Consider the following 21940-nt stretch of genomic DNA (forward strand, 5'->3'; position numbering starts at 1 on the left):
TATGTCCTAATCATATGTTGGACACCTCAGCTGAGTTCAGAATACTGGCAGTCTCTTTATTTAGCTCCATGCTTGAACTAGTACACTGTGCTGCCTCACTGCAGTATTTTAAATAGTGTCGTGTAAACATGGGAATGGAATACTGACAGGTCAAATAGTGCATAGCAAATGACTCTTCTCTTTTGTAGTACGCTTGTATCATAAACCATATGTGTTTAGAACAAGACTTAGAAGACCATCTCTGTTCTTATACTTCCAGGGTCCAGGCCATTGCAATAGGACAGGCGCTGGTTGATGGACGTTGGCTGGAATGTGTCAGTCATCATGATCAGCTCTTCAGAGATGAATATGCTCTCTACAGACCGTTGCAGGTAAAAGAAGTAGGAAAGCTGAAAGATGTTCTTCCTGTATTTGACTGCTGACTGGAATCTTTCTAATCCTGTTCTCAACAGCTGTAGTATGTTTTCTAAATCAGGTCTCCTGTACAGAAAATAGAGTGGCCAGGCCTTTTTCCTTAGGGGGTTGAAGGCTGAGGTAGTTTCATTTGCCCAGAAGGCTTTGGGCTGTCCTCTGTGGAGAATGAGTTGTTACCTATGGTGCTGCCTGAAGTGAAGGAAAGAGTCTTCAGAGGCCAGGCCTCTCATGGTGGACATCTTCCACCAGAGGCCTCAAGATGGCACAGTCTGTGCTTGTGGCAGCTATGTTGTCATGTGCAGAATTTAGAACCTGTGTGCACTTACTGGTGGTGGAGATACAATGGTGATCTTCTGTTTCAAGATTCCTTTAAAAAAAATTCTAAATGGATATTTTAGGTATATTGTATTGGTAACCTTCTTTTGATCTCCAGGGATGGCAGTAATACCTTAGCCACATGATCCAAGTTTGGGATGGGGTCTTTGTCATACCTCTCAGACAGGACTAGTTACCTGAGGGGAAGCAGGAGCTAGTGACCAGAGATTCTGTCCTACCATACTTCACTGGAATCAAATGTGCTGAGGGGTAAGAGCTGTCACTGGCCTGAGGGGTTGTATTGGTTTTTTTAGCTTGAACAACATATCTCTGTAGCCTTTCTTAACTGAAAGCATTCAGTTGAGAGTCTTTCATGTTCTGCAGCTTCTTAGAATGAGGAATGGCTCAGCTGTCCCATAGGCTTCAGTTAGAAAGCTTAGAGCCATTAGCATTTGTCTTCCTCATGCATTTCAGCTCTTGGACACAGTCATATGGCTTCCATTGAGATTGCTCTGGGGTTCATCTGGTACCTCAGCTAGTCAGCTCTCTCAGTTCCCTGGTAAAAGCTTGCCCTTAACTAGCAAGTGCTTATGCATCCCTATTTGTAACTATTTGTAAGGTGCCTATATTATTATATGTTTAAAGCCAATTCTTGTTCTAATCAACTGAAAGCACTGTCTGATCTCCATTCTTCTGGACAAGAGTCAGGAGAAGTGGTGGTGTTGACTCAGTTGCTTGCTGCACTCACTGTAGCCAAAGGCAAGATAATGATAACTTCATTTTGAGGTACCTGGAGGCATCAGGATGGCTGATAGAAATTACTTAGATACTCTCCAGGTATCTCAAGACTGGCAATCTGGCCAGTCTTTGCTTTGACACAGTAGGCCCAGCTAGAGCCCATCTTGGATTGAAACTCTTGGGCCTACGTTGGTCAGTCAAAGAATTGCTCCAGTAACTTAGAAACAGGCTCCACCAAAAGCTGCGTGTGTTGGTTTCTGGGCAAAGGATACAGCTGTCACCTACCCTGGCTGGAGAAAGCAAGCTTTCAAAGCTGCTTAATTGGATGTGATGACAATGTGAAAATTGTGCTGTATAATAAACTTGTCTTTACTACCACTTAGTCACAACTTGTTTAGAAGCAGAGTGTAGACAAAGACTAAGCATCTGGGGATTGTAAACATTTGTTTCTTGTCCCAAAGAGTTCCTACTTCATGCTAAAGGGGTGACTCTGTGACTAACTTGGCTCAGCGCACTGAGAGTATCCTCTGATTTTTAAAATGCCTGACCTGCATTTGTAGTAGGCTGCTTAATATTTCAGCAGAGCTGCATTTTAATAACTTTTTTCCCTTCCTTGTCTTCTAGAGCACAGAGTTCTCAGAAACCCCGTCTCCAGACAGTGACTCTGTGAACTCTGTAGAGGGCCACTCCGAGCCATCCTGGTTCAAAGACATCAAGTTTGATGACAGTGACACAGAGCAGATTGCTGATGAAGGGGAAGACAACTTAGCTAGTAAGTTTCACCTGAGTCTTGTTCTCACTCTGCCTTCTTCCCTGTTGTCTCCGGTCTTTCAGGACTTAGTAGTTTAACTGTGTCTTGCTTTATTTGTGCGTTTCTGTGTGCGTGCTTGGGGCTGTAGGGATCTAAGAAAGCTATAGCCTGTCTAGTCTTCCAGTTTCTCACAATGGATACAGTATTTTGAATTTAGTGGAACTGGTAAAGCTTCATACTTCTAATGAAGGAAAAGCATGTAAATTGCTGCCTTCTGTTTCTCAAGCAGACTTCTGCTTGATTTGGGCCCTATAGTAGTGCACTAAAGAATGTCCAGTAAGTCAGCATGCGTACATGAAGACAAGATTAGAATTATGAAAATACTGTATTCCTGTATTATTGCACACTGGTCTTTATGTATTAAAGACAATTTTTCTCCTCTCTGGTACCCTCATAATACCCATTTGAACCCTTCTCCTCCCTGTATCTTCACCCTCACCCCACACTAAAAGACTCCGCCAGCCCTAGCAAGCGCACTTCAGTCAGCAGCTTCCAGTCCACAATGGACAGTGATTCAGCCGCCTCCATCAGCCTGAACGTGGAGCTGGACAACGTGAACTTCCATATCAAGAAGCACTCCAAGTACCCACATGTGCCCCCTCACCCTGCCGACCAAAAAGGTATGAGGTAGTCACCAGCTGGAGTTGCACATGATGGAGAGCTGGCCCTAATATTACTGACCTATTTGGACACTACTTAGGTAGCTGTCCTTCAGAGGGGAAAATATGATATTTAACTGGCACTTGCTTGCAGTTTTGATGTGCTCACCTCTGAGGAGGCTCAATAGACCTGCCGAAATGCCTTCTCTGCAGAGTGTGTAACTTCCCCTGTGACTTTCTCTTTGCCATTGAAGCAAAGTCTCTTGCCCATGCATAATAGGCAGATCCACATATATGTTCTGGCTAACTGGGGTGGAAAAATAATCCACACATAAACCAGTTTGATAGGTGACTCTACAGTTTGAGATGGAATTTAAAAAAGCAAGTAAGAAATAAAACCCCAGAGAACAAAAGAACAAGATTAACTTGAAAGAGTGCTGTGCTGACTTAAAATTGTACCTTAATAAGCATACATTTTACAGAAGAATTTTTCTGATAAACTATAAGCTTGCATACAGATTGTGTAAGGCCTAACTTCATCCATATGCATATCATTTGTTCAAAAGAGATCATCCATCTAAGTGAAGTAGGAAGAAATCAAATACTTGGTGTTGAAGACTGCTTTTGAAAGGATTGTCCCCTAAAGAAGTACTAAATTGAAAGAGTCTATAAGCAACATCCTTATGGAAGAAATAATGTGCCTGCATGTTGACAACTGCAGTCTCTAAATGATTCCACTGGCTTGGGTCTACTATGTTTTAGTTGCTTTACGCATTGGGTAGCAGTTGATGTCTTTGCTCTGCTTCCTTACATAAGGTTACATCAGCTTTGTAGACTTGTATCTTTGGCTGCTTCTAAGTAGTTTCTTAATTATTGTTTCACCCCACCCTTTGAGTGTTCCTGACTGTAAAAGATGATCCAGTGTTAAATAGTTTGTACCCCTGATTAATTCATTCTTCTATAAAGTCTAGCCGATCTCACGTGTTGCTCTGAATCAGAATGGAACAGTAGCCATAAGCTTGCATACAGATTACATATTCTGAAACTGAAATGGTCACTGAAGACAGTGAGGTAGAAGAAGGGGTCACAGCTGACTTTCCTTGTGTGTTAGACATGCGGACAGAGTGAGACAGATTATTGATGCCTACTGTAGTCACCTTTTTTATTTGCTAAAAATATGCCTAGAAGGAAGGAAATCTAACTGCTTTTTTTCCCCCAAAGAGACAAGCAGAACAGTTTCAAAAGTTTGAGTTGATGTCAGATGATCCAAAACTAGGAATGGGTTGTCAGCACTACTGACACCAGCTCCTTGTTGGTTCCTTTCGTTTCCAGCTGATGCTCTAATCAAATGAAAAGCTAATGCATCTACAGGGAGGGAAAGCTGTGGAGAGGAAGATAGACCAATGAATTCCTTTTAGGAAGGAAGGGTGCTGGATTAAGTGAGCTTGAAACAGGCCCAGGTGTGCTGCAGTATCCTGTGAATTTACAGCTGTAGCAGGTTTATCTTTATCAGTGTGTGATGGCAGTAAAGCAGGTAGTAGTTGGGTTGGCTGTGGCAAGTGTTAAAAGGACTTGCAGAGTGTTTGTCCTGGTTTCAGACGTATCTCAGTCTTTATTCCTTTATACAAGGAGCAGTAGATCATGAAGGGGAAATGTAAGAGAGCCTCTCTCTCTTGGAAACTGTTGACCAAATCAAAGCTGCTCAGAGCCAGAACTCTTGTGACTCCTTGTGACAAAGCTCTTGTGAGAAAGTTTTTAATAATGGAGAGCTCAGAGAAGATCAGCAGAAAAGGCAAGTGGTGAGGGGACTGAAAGGAGAAGGACTTCTGCCTTTGAGTTATGTGTATTGGCAGCACTTGGCTGTCTTTGGTGGATCTCTACTGGTGTTTGTTATATATTCCTGAAATACGTGGCCTCTTAACCAGGTTATTCTGTAGGAGTGTAATTGTTAGTAGAAAACTGGTAACAATTTCTTCCAAGAGAATGGATTTCCCTTGAGGGGATGGTATCAGTAGTAGGCCCAGAACTGGGATAGGGTGGAATTGTGTCATAAAAGTACATCGTGGATAGGTAGGTATCCTGCAGTTTTTTGAAAAATTTGTATCTGCAAATACAGAAGAGTTAGTGTACCTTTTTTTATTTTCCCTTTTTTTTTTTTTTTTTTTTTTTTTTAATAATTCCTGCCATGAGAATCTCTGGAGCAAAGACCTAACCACGGAGCAACAAGTTAAAATGAATGACAATATCCTGAATAGCAAGAAACACTTCTTCATGTAGGCAGACTGAGACTTTGTGGGCAGTGAGGAGGGGAAAAAACACTACAGAGAATGCTGCAGTGCCTAGGGTAGTGAAATATGTTACTTCTAAAACTTTGTTCTGGAAATGTTATAATCAGAGACTTTATTATATAAAGTTAATATTAAGATTTTCACTTTGTTTTTCTGGCTATATTCAACAAAAGATGCTGTCTAAGATGTTGGAGTATCACAACGATTAGATGGCCAAAACTGGATAGTTAGGCATTTGTGTAAAATGGGTGGTTGTTTTAAGAACAGGGTTCTGTAGTTAATCAGTGACATGAGGTGTTTGCTGCTGTCAGTGTCAGTAACTTCCCTATGACTGTTGTGGACACACTTACTTGGCTTGATTGTGTTGGAGTTCTCTTGTCCTTAGACTCAGTAACAGTGACTTGACTTTCTTTGAAATAATGAAGTGAAACTGAAAATGCCACCTTCCTTTTGAAACTTGTAATTCAGTTTCCTTAGGACTGTGTAAATTCCAGTCATTTCATTGTGGGGAGGACTGATGATAGAAAACATCAAGTGTTGGAAGTGCAGGTCGTGGGTTTCTCGAATGATTAAGGGATATGCAATTTCCCAGAGCAACAGAGGTCAGCTGCTTTGAAGCAAGGGTGGGTGATGTATCCACCCACTGTGTTCTAGAGCAGAATGGTTTGTGTATAGTGTAATGGCAGAACTTCTTGTGGTGTTACAGGCTGACTAATGTCTGGTGTGTTTCCATGAAATTTGGGTGACTCCAAGTTAGCTGAGAATAGTGACTCATTTATAGTATCATCTGCCTAAAGACATACTATGTATCAGAAGGGGAAACAAAGTAAGATTGCTTTCTGCATTTAAATTGGGGCAAGAGATTACATGACAAATTTTATATATGGGGTTTGGTTGCTGTTTTTAAAGAGATACAGTTAACAATATGGGAAATTCTATTTTATAAACGTCTTTCTAGCCAGGTATCCTTGATCATGGTAGCGGGTATTTTGGGTAGTTTTTGATGCCTGCATGTAGTTAGGAGGGGGAAAGAGAAGATTATTTCAGTGACCATATACAGTTCCTTTTCAGTATTGCTTGCCAAGGTTTAGTGTGCTGTTGCCAGGAGCCTTTTGGTTCTTCTTTTGAGAAGGTGCCTGACTTGTCAGGTTATAAAATAAGCTACAGGAACATTTCCCCATTGCCCTTCCTCGTTTTGTGGAGCATGATGCATGTAGGGATGACGTGAGGTAAGAAATGTGCATGTTAGCCACTCTAAGCCATCTCAGACTCACACCTACGAGTGTGTTATCTGTCTGGGCTAAGAAGAGGTGTGGTATCTTAGATTGTCAGGAACTTCCCCTGGGAACCAATCAGAAGTGAAGTTATGGGAGCTGATGTTGTATTGAAAAGAATAATAGAGTAGTTTGGGTTGGAAGGGACCTTACAGATCATCTAGTAATCTAGAACATAGATCATTACAAATCTAGAATTGGCTTGCAGGTGCTACCTGTGTCTTTGTCCAGAGCATAAGATTAGGTTTCAGGTGGGGATAACTTGTGCTTTGGCTGTGCCAGACCTAATTAGAGTGTGTTTACAGTAAGAGGTGCTGCCCTGAGGCTGTTACAAGATGGAGAGGGATGGAGGTGCCAGTATACATGCTCTTGTGTAGGTAGAGCATGACATGACTTTCTCTACGTAGTCAGTGGGTGAATGAATGCTGAGAGTGAGCCAGCAGTAGTTTATTGTAATGCTAAACTCTTAAACTAAGCAAGAGATGGAATTAATCTCAAATAACCAGGAATCTACAAAGGAGGCTTGTAACTTCTCTTTGGTACACTTCTCCTCTATTGAGTATCTATTTGCAAACAAGCTCAGATATTTAAAATGGTGGTATTTAAAATCACGAGTGCTGCTGTTCAGAGTCTTGTGATTGTTTATGTCCTGTCAGCTTTCTGTTGCTTTCTGTTGGTGTCTGAAAGCAGCCTGGCTTTGCATTCTGTTTGTGATGAGTCTGGAGCATTGTCAGGAAAGATGATAAAGGGTTGGCTTTGAACTTCAGGTAGTTGTGCTGTATAAGTAGTTGGGCTGCTGCTCTTCTCACTGTAGAATCCCTTTATATATCTATCTGTATATATATCTTATGTATCTGTAAGTAAGGAGCCAACTAAAGGCACAACAAGCTAATGGCTTCTGGAGAAAACAAGCTTTTTGTACCCAGTCAGGATGAAAAATCAAGATCTAGCAAGCTAGATGAGGGTAGTAGGTGGAACTTCCTTCTGTTTCACAGATATCACAGAATGCTCTGAGTTGGAAGGGACCCATCAAATCCAACTCTTTAAGTGAATGGCCCATACAGGGATTGAATCCACAACCTTGGCATTATTAGCACCAGGCTCTAACTATATTTCCCACATGTAAAGTGATCTATCTCTTGCTCTGCTTTATTTCTGGGTATCCGTCTCTGTCAGCATTCCTCAAAACACTTTGGACTGTTCCAGACTTGAGACTTTCAGCTCTTGAAAGGCAGGCTGTCTTGTTTTTCTTGCACTGTGTAAGATAAACCTTATGGCTGGTCTCTCCCTCAGTCTGAGATGGTCCAATGGAGTGGGAGACCAAAGTGGTTTCTGAAGCTGCATTTTTAGACATGAGTGAGGAGGCCATTCCCATGATATCTGATCACATGTTAACACCTTTGTATTCAGGTGTAGAAGGGGGTGGTCTCTGTGAATTGGAAAGATACAATCTTAGTTCAGTCTTTGCTTATGTCTACTTTGTTGTGTTTCTTCACATTAATAAGCAGTATTTTCTTGTCATCGTAGAATTTTTTGATAGAGCAAGAATGAGAGAATATTCTTGTCTTAACCACTCATCAAGCTGTTGCTAAATTGGTGACTAAACACTTAGATGAGTAATGCTGCTTCTTCTGGTGTGGGCGTGTACATTGTAATTATATGGGTACACCAGTGTAACCTGTCTTTTTTTTTTTTTTTTGTCTCCACCTATATCCCTCTTCTCTTTCCTTTCAGAGTACTTGAATCCTGAAAACGGAGGGCAGCAGATGTACTCTATAAGTGACGCTTTTATTAAAGGTAAGGAAAAACTTCAAATGCTGCCGTTGTGTCTGTTTTTAATACAATGATGGAAACTCCTTAATACTCCTTTAATAGAGCATTGACACTTTAAAAAATTTACTCGACTGTAAATCTGAAATCATTTGTGGCAAAACTGGTGTATAAACTATACTTTGACTTTTTTGAATGCCCTTTCAAGCTTAAATTTCTTTCACTTCTCAGATTTCTGCATTCAAAAATGCTCAAAGAAAAGATTTTACTTTTTTTAAAAAACAAGTGTAAGTGGCAAGTCTGTTCACAGTTTCTCCACCAACAAATTATGTAACTGATTTTTAACTTCCTGTGCAAGCAAATGAAGATGTGATACAATTAACTGCACTGCTTCTACAGAGTAGCTTAAAGCTTCTTCTCTTAAATCTTTCTGGGTTTCTTGTCATCACCACCATCATCACTACTACTTCTGAAATGAAAGGCCATTACATGCACTTACAAGTTTTTAAACCCTCGTGCTTTCCATACCATGGCAAGATGCACTTGTGGGCTTTTTTTCTTCCCAATTAACGCTGTTGATTTTGGCGAGCTTGTAAGTGGAGGAAGTAAGGGGGAAACCTCAATGTCTGTATGGCCTGAAAAATCAAGTCTTGGGTTAAACTGATGTTTAGTTTTTAACTGAGCTTTTGCAGAAGAAAGGGGGAAATCAATGTAGCTTCTATTAATCATCTACACAGCTAATTTTGTGTGTGGAGCATCTGGAAGAAGTTAACTATTGGTTTTTTTTTTCAGTAGTTCTCCTTGGATTACTATTGTCTAAAGATTTTGCTTAACACTAAGAAGTTTTAAGCTTCAGCTCTGAAGGCTTACATACTTGCTTGATAGAAACTTATTCACTACTAGGATAAATGACTTACAATATAGTCACCCATTATGTCAATGTGGAAGTTTATAGCTTGCCTCTATAATATCATAATAACAGTGCAGGAAATAACCTAGTAACTCTTTCAAAGCATGGAAGACTGTGCTGAAATAACCTCTAATTTTGGTACTGCAAAACAGAGAACAGTTCTAAGGAGTTACTACACAGTATAGTGATGGAAAGTGTAATTATATGGGCACACCTCCTCAAACTGAGAACCATGGAATCTACCTTAAACTCAGTATTTCAGGAAGCTTAGGCTCATGTCTTAGTAAATTCTTTCCTTTTCAAAGTAGCCTTTCAGAAAGACACAAGCAGTCAAATGTGACCTTATATTAGCAAGGTTTGTTTGTTTCTTGCAGAGTCATTGTTCAACAGGAGGGTGGAGGAGAAGTCCAAAGAACTCTTATTCACACCCCTAGGCTGGCACCACAGCAATCTGGATCTGCTGAGAGAAGAGAATGGGGAGAAACAAGCCATGGAAAGGCTGCTGTAAGAAATGTAGAAAAAGGAATTTGTCTATCTTGAGTAACAATTTCTGAAGCCCCTCTATTCCACCAACTTTCAGTGGGGCTTGAGCTACAGTAGGCAATACAAGGAACTCATTTGCATTAAGAATGCAGAATTTTTACAGTATATATTGGTTAGTTTTTTTTATCTTGTGATGTTTATGTATTGAGTATGGGACCAGAGCTGGCTGCAGAACATTCTAGGCAGCTGTTCCTTCAGAGGACTTCTGTATTGTAAATGTTAAGAAATTTGCTTCTGAATGACTTCAGCCAATCACTGCACTATATAATTTTTTTTTTAATGAGAGGTGTATTTATTTTGCCTTCTTTACAGGTCTGCTAATCACAATCACATGATGGCACTGCTTCAGCAGCTTCTATACAATGAGTCCCTGTCACTGTCCTGGAGGGATATTATTGTACCCGTGGTCTGCCAGGTCGTTCAAACAGTACGGCCTGATGTCAAGAAGAGAGATGATGACATGGATATCCGCCAGTTTGTCCACATCAAAAAAGTAAGTTTCAAGCAGTGGATGTAGGGAAACAAAAGGGTGTAGCTTTTGGCAGCACCCCTTGTTTGAAGAGAATAGTCCCTTGCCCACTGCCCCCAGCATATTCAGCAGTGTAGCTGGCTGACTTGGCCTTTGGGTAAGGTGGGGTTCTAGGAAAAAGTTGCACAGAGGGAACTTGGCATTCTCTGAAAGGTGCTTTAATGCCCTGGGGCTGATGTCTTCTTTCAGGCTGTAGGCTGCAGAAGGTAGCAAAGAGTAACACCTCTGTAATGACTTGCTTCATTTTTTGGTTTCTGCTTGTTTTGTGCTTGAATTGGACATGTACCAAATGCTGGATAAGTAGCTTGCAGGACATGGTGCAGCAATCTGTTGCCCTGTACCCACCCATTATGGAGGATTCAACTCCTCCCATGCCAAGTACAATGACTTTCTTCCAGAGGGAAACTTAATTGTAATGGAATGGTGTATCCAGTTCTGCCAGATGGCCCAGTGTTGACATCGTTGAACTGTAAGTCTGAAGTTCTGGCATGCAAACTTTCTTCTGAGAGTCTGATGTGAAAATGACGTCCAAGGAGCTAGTGTGACTGAGGACTGAAGATTTGGGCTTAGTTTGCTTTGGCCAAATTCACCTCAGCAGTACTCTTGTTTGAAAGCCCTGTAAGATTTGATGAGAACCTTGTGATTCTGGTGGTAGTTCTGTGGCATCTCTTCAGGCAGCATCACTTGTTCCTGCTTCTCCTGAAACTCCAGTTCAAAGAGCAGTTGTTGAGAGGTGAAAGCTCTTCATAGCTGTCTGCTGTTTTCACATGCTGGTAATACAAATATCCTCTGAAACATGTTACTCAGAAACCTGTTTCATGTTGTTTATTATTCATGGGATCGCCTGTGACTGCAGGCACACCAGTCAACTGTTTGATGTGTTCAGTTGGTAGTTAGAAGGTTTTTTGGTTTTCTTTCTTTCTTTATTTTTTTTCTTCCCTTTCTTTACAATTAGCTTGTTGTTAATAGAAATGGCATGTGCAAAGGTATATGCTCCTCATGGCCTGTCAAAATTAGGTTCTCTTGTGCTCTGGAGTATACTGGTTTAACAAATAAGCGTCTCTTGGGAGGGGTATAGAAATCCTAGAGCTCAGTACTTGTTTTCATGTTGTCCTAAGTTTGTCAGGCTTTAAAGGGAAATCCTTATGTGTCCAGTGTGACTGTATCTGATCTTTCATCTGATAATTGAGGATGTAGCTGAAGCTTGCACATCCCCTACAATAGGTATTCTGTGTATTAGCTTTACTGCACTAGAGTATGTGGGAGTGTATGACAGTTCTAAAAATGTTCTTTGCTTTGTTAGATCCCTGGTGGAAAGAAATTTGACTCCATGGTGGTGAATGGATTTGTTTGCACTAAGAATGTTGCACACAAGAAGGTAATGCAGCTTGATTAATCTTAACTGTAGTGCATGCTGTGGAAACAAGGGTGCTCTGACTTGCTTTTTGTGTCAGGAAGCTTCTCTTTCCACTTAGGAGGTTTGTGAGCTTTCTCTGCTTTGATCCCCCAGACAAGAATAGCTTTCAAAGCATTTCTTTTCCAAGCTGTTTTGTTTTCTAGCCCAGAGATTTTAGGGGAGAAACTCTCCTCATGCATGTATAGAAAAACATCCTATCCACCGCTACCACCACATGAGGCATCTAATCATTACCCCAACTTTTAGCCAGAAAAAGGCATTTGTGGTTCTGACTTAAAACAGTATAGTGAAATGAGTCTTTAAGGCAGGAGGGCAGGATAGGCATGAACTGCATGAATCAAGTGTATCAAGACTTTGGGGCTCTTAGCAGTGACTGGAAATCCTCTCTAGCATTGCCTGCTTGTGGACAGTACCTGTGAAATTTCAACAACTGGATGTAACAACTTCAGAAGAAAGAAGAATGTGTAGTTGGGTCTGCAGGGGACGATAGCTGAGACACACTGTAAAGGGAGGTGGGGGCAGCAGGGACCAATCATGAGAAGTCTGTCTCTTGCGTACTTCTTCCTCTCCAGGTATGTATTTTTGTTTTAACTATTTTTGTATCTTTCTTAGATGAACTCTTGCTTAAAAAATCCCAGAATTCTTCTGCTAAAATGCTCAATTGAGTACCTCTATCGAGAAGAAACAAAGTTTACCTGCATAGAGCCTATAGTACTTCAGGTGAGAGTATGCTTTTGTTCTTGGTTAAAATAACCCTAACAACATCATGATCAGTGCATTTTTTTCAGTCTGTAAGGTGGAGTTGAATGAGTGAGATTGCATAGAAAAGAGAGAACTTTCCTCTTCTAGTAAGTTAGCTAAGAGATCTGCAGTATGTACAGACTCGTAGCCTTGCACTGAGGATTTTTGTCCTCAGGTTCCATGTCCTGAGAACACCTATGTGAGCTTTTGATCCTCACAATGCAGCTTTTTAGAAAACTTGGGGGTTTTTTTATTTTTTTTTTATTGAGACTTTCTTAACTGTATGTTCCTTATACAGTATTAGAGCTAGATAAGGTTTAGGTGTGTGAAGAAATGTTTGAAAAGTTAGTGTGGGTGAGGGTTAGGTCACACCCATGTTATTTTTTGTCAGGCTTGAAAAAATGGAACAACCACCAGCCCAATGGAGTGATGAACTAGAAAATATCACTTTGGAACAGGTGCCCTGCCCCTGTGAGCAGGAATGTGCCTTAAATATGAAAACTGAAGTACATAGACCTTTTCTTTAACACACTGCAGTCTTGTCTGAGAATCAGTCTTCAGGTGTTTGCTAGGATACCCATAGAAAAGATATTTGGTGCCCTACTGAGCTTGGGCAGCAATGTTTGTTTCTGTATTTGACTGTTTTTCATAGCATTCATTTAAGACCACTTCTGTTTAGTGGTTAACAGACAGGATTACAAGTATGAAAGCTTCAGCAGTAAAACTTACTGCCTAGTGAAATGGTTAATGCTTAAACTCAGACCTGTCTATTTTTCTGAATGGGGTAGAAGTATCTGCAGTACTTTGTAAATATTGGTCTCTGTGATTGTTTGTGTCTGCTTCAGAACATAATCATAACTAATTGTGTATCTGCATTAAAATCCTGCGGGACAGAAAATACTACAATAGTCCTAGTTTGATTGAAAAGGTTAGCTTCCAGCAAGAGCTATATCTTTGTTACACTTACACGAGTGTCTGTGTTCTGAGGAGCTGTCAAACTATTTTTGTGATACCTTTGTAGTGCACAGAACTTTTAAAACCTGACTGATGTGAGCTGCAATAACACAATTGAGAATATCTGACTTAAGAAGACGTATCCTCCCTCTAGCAGTGTAGACCTTTAGTTCTGATGAGTTGCAGCCTGATTTCTCTTTCTGTGCATGGTAATACAAGTGTGTGGGGGTAATGAGATGAAGATGGCCCTGGTTAGAAGAGCAGTTCTGTAATGCATAGCATTTGGGATGGGATTTTGGGAGCACTGTCCTCAAGTACAGATTTAGGGACTGGCAATGTGTGTACAGACTTATAGAGGCACAGAGCACTCTCATACTCTTCCTGAATGTGTCTCTGACTGCCAGCACTCATTAGCATGTATCTGAAGGTGGAGAATGTAATGCTGCAAACAGCTTTGGTTTATGATGCTCTAATTCTAGCACCTTTTGAACATAAAGCTTTTCTATGTGTGCGGGTGTAAGGTGCACCCTCCTGTATGTATGTTTGGATTCTGCTGCAAGTCCATTACTTCATGTTGTCATTGGACTGTATTCTCATGTGAAATTAATGCTTATAAAAAAGTACTGATAAACTGAGCCTTGCGCTGTGGAGGTGGGAAGATGTTCACAGTGGACTACTGCTGGTGTTTTCTGGATAGCTGTTTGCCCTGTTTTATAGGAAAGGACAGTATGTAAATAAAGTGAAAAGTAATGTTAAACATGAAAGTGGGTTTATTTTCCAGGTGGGTTTGCAGTAGTTCACTGCCATACTTTGTTCCTGTCTGCAGGAAAGGGAGTTCTTGAAGAACTATGTACAGCGGATAGTTGATGTCCAGCCTAATTTGGTCCTTGTTGAGAAGACTGTGTCCAGAATTGCCCAGGACATGCTCTTAGAGCATGGTATCACTCTGGTCATCAATGTCAAGCCGGTGAGCATTTCTAATCAGAGTTAGACTCTGCCTTGTGGGTAGATCTCTTAATATCTCCTTGTAGCAAGCGCCCTGGAGAAAGCCAAGAGTTGTCTTATTTTCTAACGAAACGTGGGCTCTTTTTTAACCATACTTCTTTTCCAAGAAGGTAAGACAGGCAAATCTGGAGAGTAACTTTTTCCTCAGCTCTTCACACTTACTGTGCTGTGTCCTTGTTTGATGGGTCCTTGTACCCTGGTTTAGTTCTAGTTGAATTTGACACCCGTTTGTAGCAAATCATGCCTGAGTCCTGAGTGATTGCCAGAGAGCCTCCATCCCTGTGGGGCAGGATACAGACAGCCATACAGAGAGTAGGTGTGGGAGTTGGCTGAGCTCCTGGCAGAGCTGACTGCCCTGCACCTCCTGGAGGTATCTGGATCTAGTCAAGTGAGAAGTTCTGGGCAGGGTACAATCCCACCAGAAATATTTACCCATGTTTCTAAGATCCTTGTATATTGTGGATGTGGATTTGTGGGACTGGGTTTAACTGAGAGCTTGCATCTCAGTGAGAAGTTTCCTAGATCACACTGGTGTTTTTTGATTTGTTAAGAGCAAGGTAAAGATGCCAGTGTCTGCTTTGCCTTGTAGATTCTTACTGTTCTTTCTATTTTTACAGCAAGTGTTAGACCGGGTAAGTCGAATGACCCAGGGGGACTTAGTGATGTCAATGGATCAACTGTTGACCAAACCACAACTGGGGACATGTCATAAATTTTATATGCAAGTTTTTCAGTTGCCCAATGGTGAGTAAAGCTTGATGTGCCTTAGCTCATGTGTGCGAAAGGACAAATGCTTTGCTTCTTTTTATATAGGTCTTAACTGTTGGTTTCCTTGTGTGATCATGTATCATCCTACTCATTTTATTTCTGTTCTTGGAACTACAGTGAACTGTCTGTGTAGAGAAAAGCATGATCTTACTAATATGAGACATGCTATAGATTTTAATTAGACTGATTTCTTTCTTCCAAACTGTTTTTTCTCTTCCCACATACTATAGTTTCTCTAGTCCAACTTCCTGTTCAAAGCAGGAAGGATTAATTTCAATGCAGCATCAGATTTCTTAGGGTTTTGTCAGCCAACTCTTGAAAACACCGCAGAGCAGAGATTTCATAGCCTGTCTGGGCACCATCCTCACTGTAAAGAATTTTGCATTGAAATAGAGAATCGTAGAACAGCCTGTGTTGGAAGGGACTTCAAAAGATTATCTGGTCCAACCTTAACAAATCCAATCAAAATTTGCCTTGTTGCAATTTGTGCACAGTTCCTCGTGTCCTTGTGCACCTTTAAGAAATGAGGTTCCTTTTTCTCTGTAACTCCCCTAGGCAGTAGGAGTTTACAAAGGAAGGAAGAAATGCTGCTTGACAGGTTACCAGTGGTGCTGGCACACATAAATGCTGTGGATGCAGATCTTTGTGGGGATGCAGTCTTTGCATTCTCTTCATAGAATCATAGAAAGATTTGGGTTAGAGGAACCTTAAAAATCATTTAGCTCTAACTTCTCTGCCATAGGCAGGAACTAGACCTTCCACTAGACCAAGTTGCTCCAAGTTCCACCAAATCTGTCCTTGAGCACTTCCCTTTCCACTTCCTTATTGCCCCTTCCAGCCTTTAAATTGCCCTCAAAATGTCATAGGCTTTTGACTTGTAAGGATGAGTAAATGTGCCTGGGAGGGAAGTGATTCTTTTGCTCACTGCTGCAGAATCTGTCGTCATCTTAGAATACGCTGTTTAGGTCAGGGTGTTCCGTGTGGCCTTCACTTTGACTTTGTGATGGCTTGTTTTACAAAACAGGAGATTTATAGCCAATGCTTTTTTTTCTTGGAAAAATAAGTTAGTACAGTAATGTGCATTTCTGCAGCTACCAATGTTACTTGCTCTGTTACAGTCTCCTGAGTGTGTGAGATACCTAAAAGCAGGTTAACTGTAGTTGTCATCCTAACTCCCATGTATTACTTTTCTTCTAGATCAGACAAAACCCCTGATGTTCTTTGAAGGGTGTCCCCAGCACCTGGGTTGCACTATCAAGTTGTGTGGTGCTGCAGAGTACGAGCTGGCTCGTGTGAAGGAGATCCTGATCTTCATGGTCTGTGTGGCTTATCATTCCCAGCTGGAAATCTCATTTCTTATGGATGAGTTTGCCATGCCCCCTACTCTCACCAAAAACGCTTCCTTTCACTCCCTTATTGAGGAGCCAGGAGATGAAAATGAACAACAGAACCTCTTCAATGGTGAGGACTTCAGCACAGCAGTCAAAGACATTGAACTATCCTCTGAAAAACTGCCCGTAATCTCTGAGTCAGTGTCCTCTGATGAGGTCAGTTTGCCTGAACCAAGAGGTGTATTTGACAGAGGTGACCAAGAGAACAGTCAGGTGGAAATGGTGTCCTCCAAGCAGCAAGAGCACCACAAAGGGGAATCACCATTTGCAGTGTTCAGCTCTGTACCTCATGCAATACCTGAAACATCCCCACTGCCCCTCCATGGCATGGACCAGCACTTGGCTTCTCTGGATAACCAGGCACTAGAGCCTCTTCAACAGGCAGATGATTTACAGGAATCCAAGAGTCAGATGAGAGTCTTCAGAGACCCTCTCCAGGATGATACTGGTTTATATGTCACAGAAGAGGTAACTTCGTCTGAGGATCGTCTCAAAACTTACTCTGCAGCATTTAAGCAGGAGTTGAAAGATGTCATTCTCTGTATTTCTCCAGTACTGATGTTCCGTGAACCATTTCTTTTGACTGAAAAAGGCATGAGATGCCCTGCCCGGGAATACTTTCCTGAGCAAGTTTATTGGTCTCCTCTGCTCAATAAGGAATACAAGGAGTTGGAGAGCAGAAGGAAGAGGCAACTGTTGCGGGATCTTTCTGGACTACAAGGGAAGAATGGGAGTATCCAAGCCAAGGCTATCCAAATCTTGCCTTCTCATGAGCTGGTTAATACTAGAATAGCAGAACATCTACGTGACAGCCAGAGCTTAGCCAGAATGCTGGCTGACTATCGGGCCAGAGGAGGGAGGATACTACAGAAGAGCACAGATCCTTTTGCCCAAAATAAGGATGTGTCTAGTGTCCCTACTGGAAAAACTGGGAGCAGAACTGAAGAGGAGGAGAAGGGACTGGCTCAGAGTGAATCATCATGGTCTCATAAGGTAAGATTGAGTTGTGCTGCTCAAAACTCAAGTTACATCAGTCTCTCATGGTATACAGAAGGTGTAGGGTCTCATATTAAACCAGAAGGGGTGGCTTTTTGTCTGTTTCTTTCTGTTTGATTAAGTTTGTTTTGTTTTGTTTTTTTGACTGGGTCATAACTGCATTTTAGATTGCAGTGCTCTGCCGTCATTAAGAAAGAGAGACTGGAAAATTTCTCTGAGAAATGCACAAAATCAGCCCAGAATCAGTTTTGCCTGTTTGACTGGGCTGAACCTAACTGTTTTCTGAAAATGAGTCCATGAAGAGAGAGCAAACCTTAAGAAGTTTCTTAAACTGAGCTTTCCTGCTCCTTGTATTTGGTGATTTGTAGAAATGTAATACTTTCATTTTCAGAGGGCTTAATGTCATGGAAACAGCAGTAGGCTGTAATTACATTAAGTACTTGATTAATTGTAAAAGTTTGGGTGATCTGAAGAAAAGTGGGAATCACATAACGGAGGGGAAGGAATCTTCTTTGAAATTTCAAAGCAAGGGAGTATGTGCTTGTAATAAAAATATTTAAAGTTCTGGTAAACTGCCATGAAAGTAACTAACTTGTGTCTGAGGAAAAGGATCTTGGGGCTTTCTTGAATTGTGAGCTGTTTAGGGAAAAAAGTCTATGAACAAGAGTAGCAGAACTGAGCTGTTGAAATAGCCAAACATTTTGGTCCCTGAGCCAATCAGCCCCTATGTTTATAGGCAGAAGTAACTTTTTAATTGGTGCTTAAATGTAGATCTCCGTAGCTTCACAGGCCATAATCTTGCAAACTGTAAGAGTAGCCCTTGCTCTGGATCGGACCAGTTGATGCTGTTTTAAATTTATTCAGTGATCAAATAAAAGTATTTGGTAACATCATAGTTTGGTAGGGTGGGGGAGGGAAAACAGCTCCATTCCAGCAGTGGCATGGTACTTCTCTTCCCAGAGAACAGAAAGATAGAAATCTTTCTATAGCCTGAATGAGTAACTGAGGTATAAGATACTGGCAGAGTTTTGAATCCAAGGTGTCCTAAACCATACAGTGGTTTAGAGACTTTGGATGTTTGTTGTGGGGCTTTTGTTGTTTTCTGTTCCTCTTGGCTTCGTTTCCACAGAAAGACACGTGTGTTCATTGGTTTCGTTATGCATATGAGCCATGTTGTTCTAAAAATGGCAGTTAGCAATTATACATAGTACAAGTTTGCCTGAAGCTGGGAGATAATGTGAAGTTTGTCTGTACAAAAGGAGAAAGCAGGGATTTCTCTTTGAATAAAATTACTAGAATAGAATTTTGTCAACAGAAGTTGTGTGTGAATGGAGGTGTCTGTAACTAGCGAATGAGTTGTTTTCTCTCTACTAGGTGGATTGCCTGAGTCCAGTAAACCATCAGAGGCTCTGTGTTCTCTTCAGCAGCTCTTCTTCTCAGTCCAGCAATGCTCCAAGTGCCTGTGTTAGCCCCTGGTATGAAAACTATTACTCTACAGCTTGTATAATCGCTATGCTTTCCTTCCCAAAGTCAGAATCAGTGCCTGCCTCATAGCAGTATTTCTTGAAGGACTCCTTAAAGAATTGTAGGTTGTGCCCATCCTGTAACAGGAACTTTTGCCGAAAGACTTCTGTGTTGTGTGGTCAGGTGAATCCACAGCAGTATTGCACAGCCTCTGTAATACCCAAGGCATGAATGAGAAAGCCCAACCTGAAACCAAATGCTTTAGTTGGTCTGTCACTGCAGAGTAATGTCTCTGTGTGGGGAGCACTGCATGCAATCTTGTGGGGAAGAGTTTGTGTAAATGAGCACAGAACAATGTCCAAGCCCAAAAATGAGCCTCATGAGAATTTTGGAATACTTGTAGATTGTATTATCCAAGAGTGGCATTGGAATATGTTGCTGTCTTTCTCATACTGTAGTCATTAGTATTAAGAGCTTTATTTCCAGCTTAGGGGGCTGTAATTTGCTAATTGTGTGCAACTTATGACACACTTTTATCTCTACTAAACAGGACAGGTGTTGGTGTTTAATCATTATCTTAGGTGATTTTAATTATTAGCCTTGGTGAAAATAAAGTGATGACCCTCTTACAGGGAAAGGTCTAAAGTTCCTGTAGAAGCTTAGAAATGAACCAAAGAAGATGGTGGTATGCTCACTAACCAGCAACAATGAGAGGATGTAAATTAGTGATGTTAGGGACACTTAAACTGATACACATTTTAAATGGCTTGGTCACCTCAGGTTCTGAGGAAACAAAAGTTGCTATTAAATACTCTAGAAGAATAAGGATTTTTTGAGGCTTTTTTAATGTTCTGGATATACCCTTTTTGTAGGTGTTTAAACATTAGTGCTTGAAGCTGCTTAGACTTCATGCCTAGATATTTTTGATCATGATCTTCAGACGTGCGTTTGAACTGTATTGGACTTTTAGATGTCAAGTCTAAAGTTGTTCTAGTAGGACTTTGAACTGATTACTAGCAAACCTGACAGCAGGGATCTAGGAAGGGTAGTCAATAGGAAAAAAAAGTCTTTGAAGGTTTACAGGGCTGTAAACAAGTCAGCAGTGGGTGTAGATCTGTGCACCTAAAGGCCATTGCACAGCTAACAGTGATGGCATCCAGTCTCTAAAGCTTTTCTATCTCTGCTTTAGGATTGTGACCATGGAGTTCTATGGGAAAAATGACCTAACTCTAGGGATTTTTCTGGAGCGCTACTGTTTCAGGTAAGGAGGAACTTATTCTAATTCATTCATGCTCACTTGTTACAAGCAAATACATCCGTTGCTTTCCTATTTTGGACCTGTCCTTCCTGCTTTCTTCCATGAGGAAGTGAAACAGATTATGAAACAAGGTTTATAAGTTCTTAAAGACAAATGTGTTCACTTTTTTGTAGCAGTTAGGGCTTTGGGGCCAAGTTAAACGTCTGAACATGTATTCCAATTGTCTGTTTTTCAAGACAAGCAACTGTACTGGTCACAGTTTTCTGAGGTTCCTCTTTGAACATTCGTACTAGTGTTGGGTAACACTACCCATTTAGTGTCTCAGAGTAAGGCTTTGTCATATGTGCAAGGTGGCCAATGTAAATGGTCCAGAGCACTTTAAGCCCTGGCAAAGTACTGTGTCATTAATTTCATCTCCCAGAGGTGTAAGTTGTTATGTTTCTGTAATAACTGCTGCTGCCACAACCCCATGCAGAGTCTCAGCAGGCTGTGAAGCTGGAGAGGTAACCTGCTCAAAAGACAAGCTCACTCTGTTTTCTTCATTGGCCACTTGCAGTAGCAGAATGCTCTTGCTGTTCAGCCTTCTGGAGGAACAAGTATTTCTCCTTTTGGTGATCAGTGAGGAGGAGCTTAGCTGCCAACTTTTCAATTCTTGTTTCTCTCTGTTCATTAGGTAGTGTGTGCTAAAGTGAGTGCTTCTCAATCTCCATAGTTTCCGTAATTAAAATTCTTAATTTTTTCACATGAGCAAGAAGAATCTGAGCTTTTTCCGGCTCTTTCTGGTTTTGAAGAATATCTCATCTGACTTTGGTATCTAAACAATGCAGCTTTTATTTTTCTGGTATTGGTTTTTCTTCCCTGACCTGAAAAAACCCATCCAAAGAAAGGTCATGGGTTTTACTGTTCAAAGATGTTCTATGGCACTGTTTTCCTTACCTGTTCCTTCAGGAGCTGAAACATTGCCGTTTTGAAGGCTCTTTGTCACATCTTTGTCCTCAGTAGCATTTGCTTGGGTACGCTGCCACAGTGGTCTTCTAATTTGGTGCCAAGCACTTCCACAGGTGCTTTGATCCTTATTTTGTGGATTATACAGAATGTGTTTGTAGAAAGTGATTCGTTGTAAAAAAGTGATAGCAACCAGTATCCAGTCAGTGCTTTTGGGACCCATACAGCCATTGCTGGCAATGGAACTTCGCTATATGCTACTTCTAAATCACTCTGCAGAAACAGCCTTTACTACAGGCTTAGAAAACTTTTTTACAGTGAAGATAAATAGTACCATGATATTAAAAGGCGTATTAGGTCTGGTGAATCAGTTCTTCAGCAGTGCCAAGTATGTGATCATTCATAAGTGTTTCTGTTTCTCTCTGTAAGGCCTTCCTACCAATGCCCCAGCATGTTCTGTGAAACACCAATGGTGCACCACATTCGTCGCTTTGTTCATGGGCAAGGCTGTGTGCAGATTGTGTTAAAGGAGCTGGACTCCCCTGTCCCTGGGTACCAGCACACCATCCTTACTTACTCCTGGTGCAGACTGTGCAAACAGGTAAGGATGTGGGTTTCAGAATCATTGCTATTCCAATTTAGTATTCTTGTTGTGACTGGCTTTGTATGGAAAGGCAGCATGTTTGAGAAAGTGCTCATCTCTGGAGCTATGGCTAAACTGGCAGAAAACCTGTTACTGATACAGATGTTCTCATGTTACCTACAAATTCCTCTTGTTGCACTGGGGCTGTTGAGGGTGAAAAATCTTGT

General features: G+C 41.2%; 1 protein-coding gene across 7 annotated transcripts in view; it reads left to right on the forward strand.

Moving 5' to 3' along the window:
• The window catches only part of PIKFYVE (phosphoinositide kinase, FYVE-type zinc finger containing), a 66159-nt gene that overhangs the window by 23829 nt on the left and 20390 nt on the right, over positions 1 to 21940 (forward strand). For 6 of the 7 annotated variants that reach the window (XM_032114138.1, XM_032114139.1, XM_032114133.1 and 3 more), the window contains 14 exons: positions 260 to 371; positions 2092 to 2239; positions 2731 to 2898; positions 8174 to 8236; positions 9494 to 9623; positions 9975 to 10155; positions 11495 to 11569; positions 12221 to 12328; positions 14130 to 14270; positions 14926 to 15052; positions 16274 to 17460; positions 18838 to 18938; positions 20117 to 20188; positions 21560 to 21731. In XM_032114138.1, coding sequence (XP_031970029.1) covers positions 260 to 371; positions 2092 to 2239; positions 2731 to 2898; positions 8174 to 8236; positions 9494 to 9623; positions 9975 to 10155; positions 11495 to 11569; positions 12221 to 12328; positions 14130 to 14270; positions 14926 to 15052; positions 16274 to 17460; positions 18838 to 18938; positions 20117 to 20188; positions 21560 to 21731 — 2785 coding nt within the window. The remainder of the gene's footprint in view (positions 1 to 259; positions 372 to 2091; positions 2240 to 2730; positions 2899 to 8173; positions 8237 to 9493; positions 9624 to 9974; positions 10156 to 11494; positions 11570 to 12220; positions 12329 to 14129; positions 14271 to 14925; positions 15053 to 16273; positions 17461 to 18837; positions 18939 to 20116; positions 20189 to 21559; positions 21732 to 21940) is intronic. The other variant, XM_032114134.1, reaches the window with a different exon arrangement.

This window comes from Corvus moneduloides, chromosome 7 (assembly GCF_009650955.1).
Source record: "Corvus moneduloides isolate bCorMon1 chromosome 7, bCorMon1.pri, whole genome shotgun sequence".
NCBI classification, from domain to species: domain Eukaryota; kingdom Metazoa; phylum Chordata; class Aves; order Passeriformes; family Corvidae; genus Corvus; species Corvus moneduloides.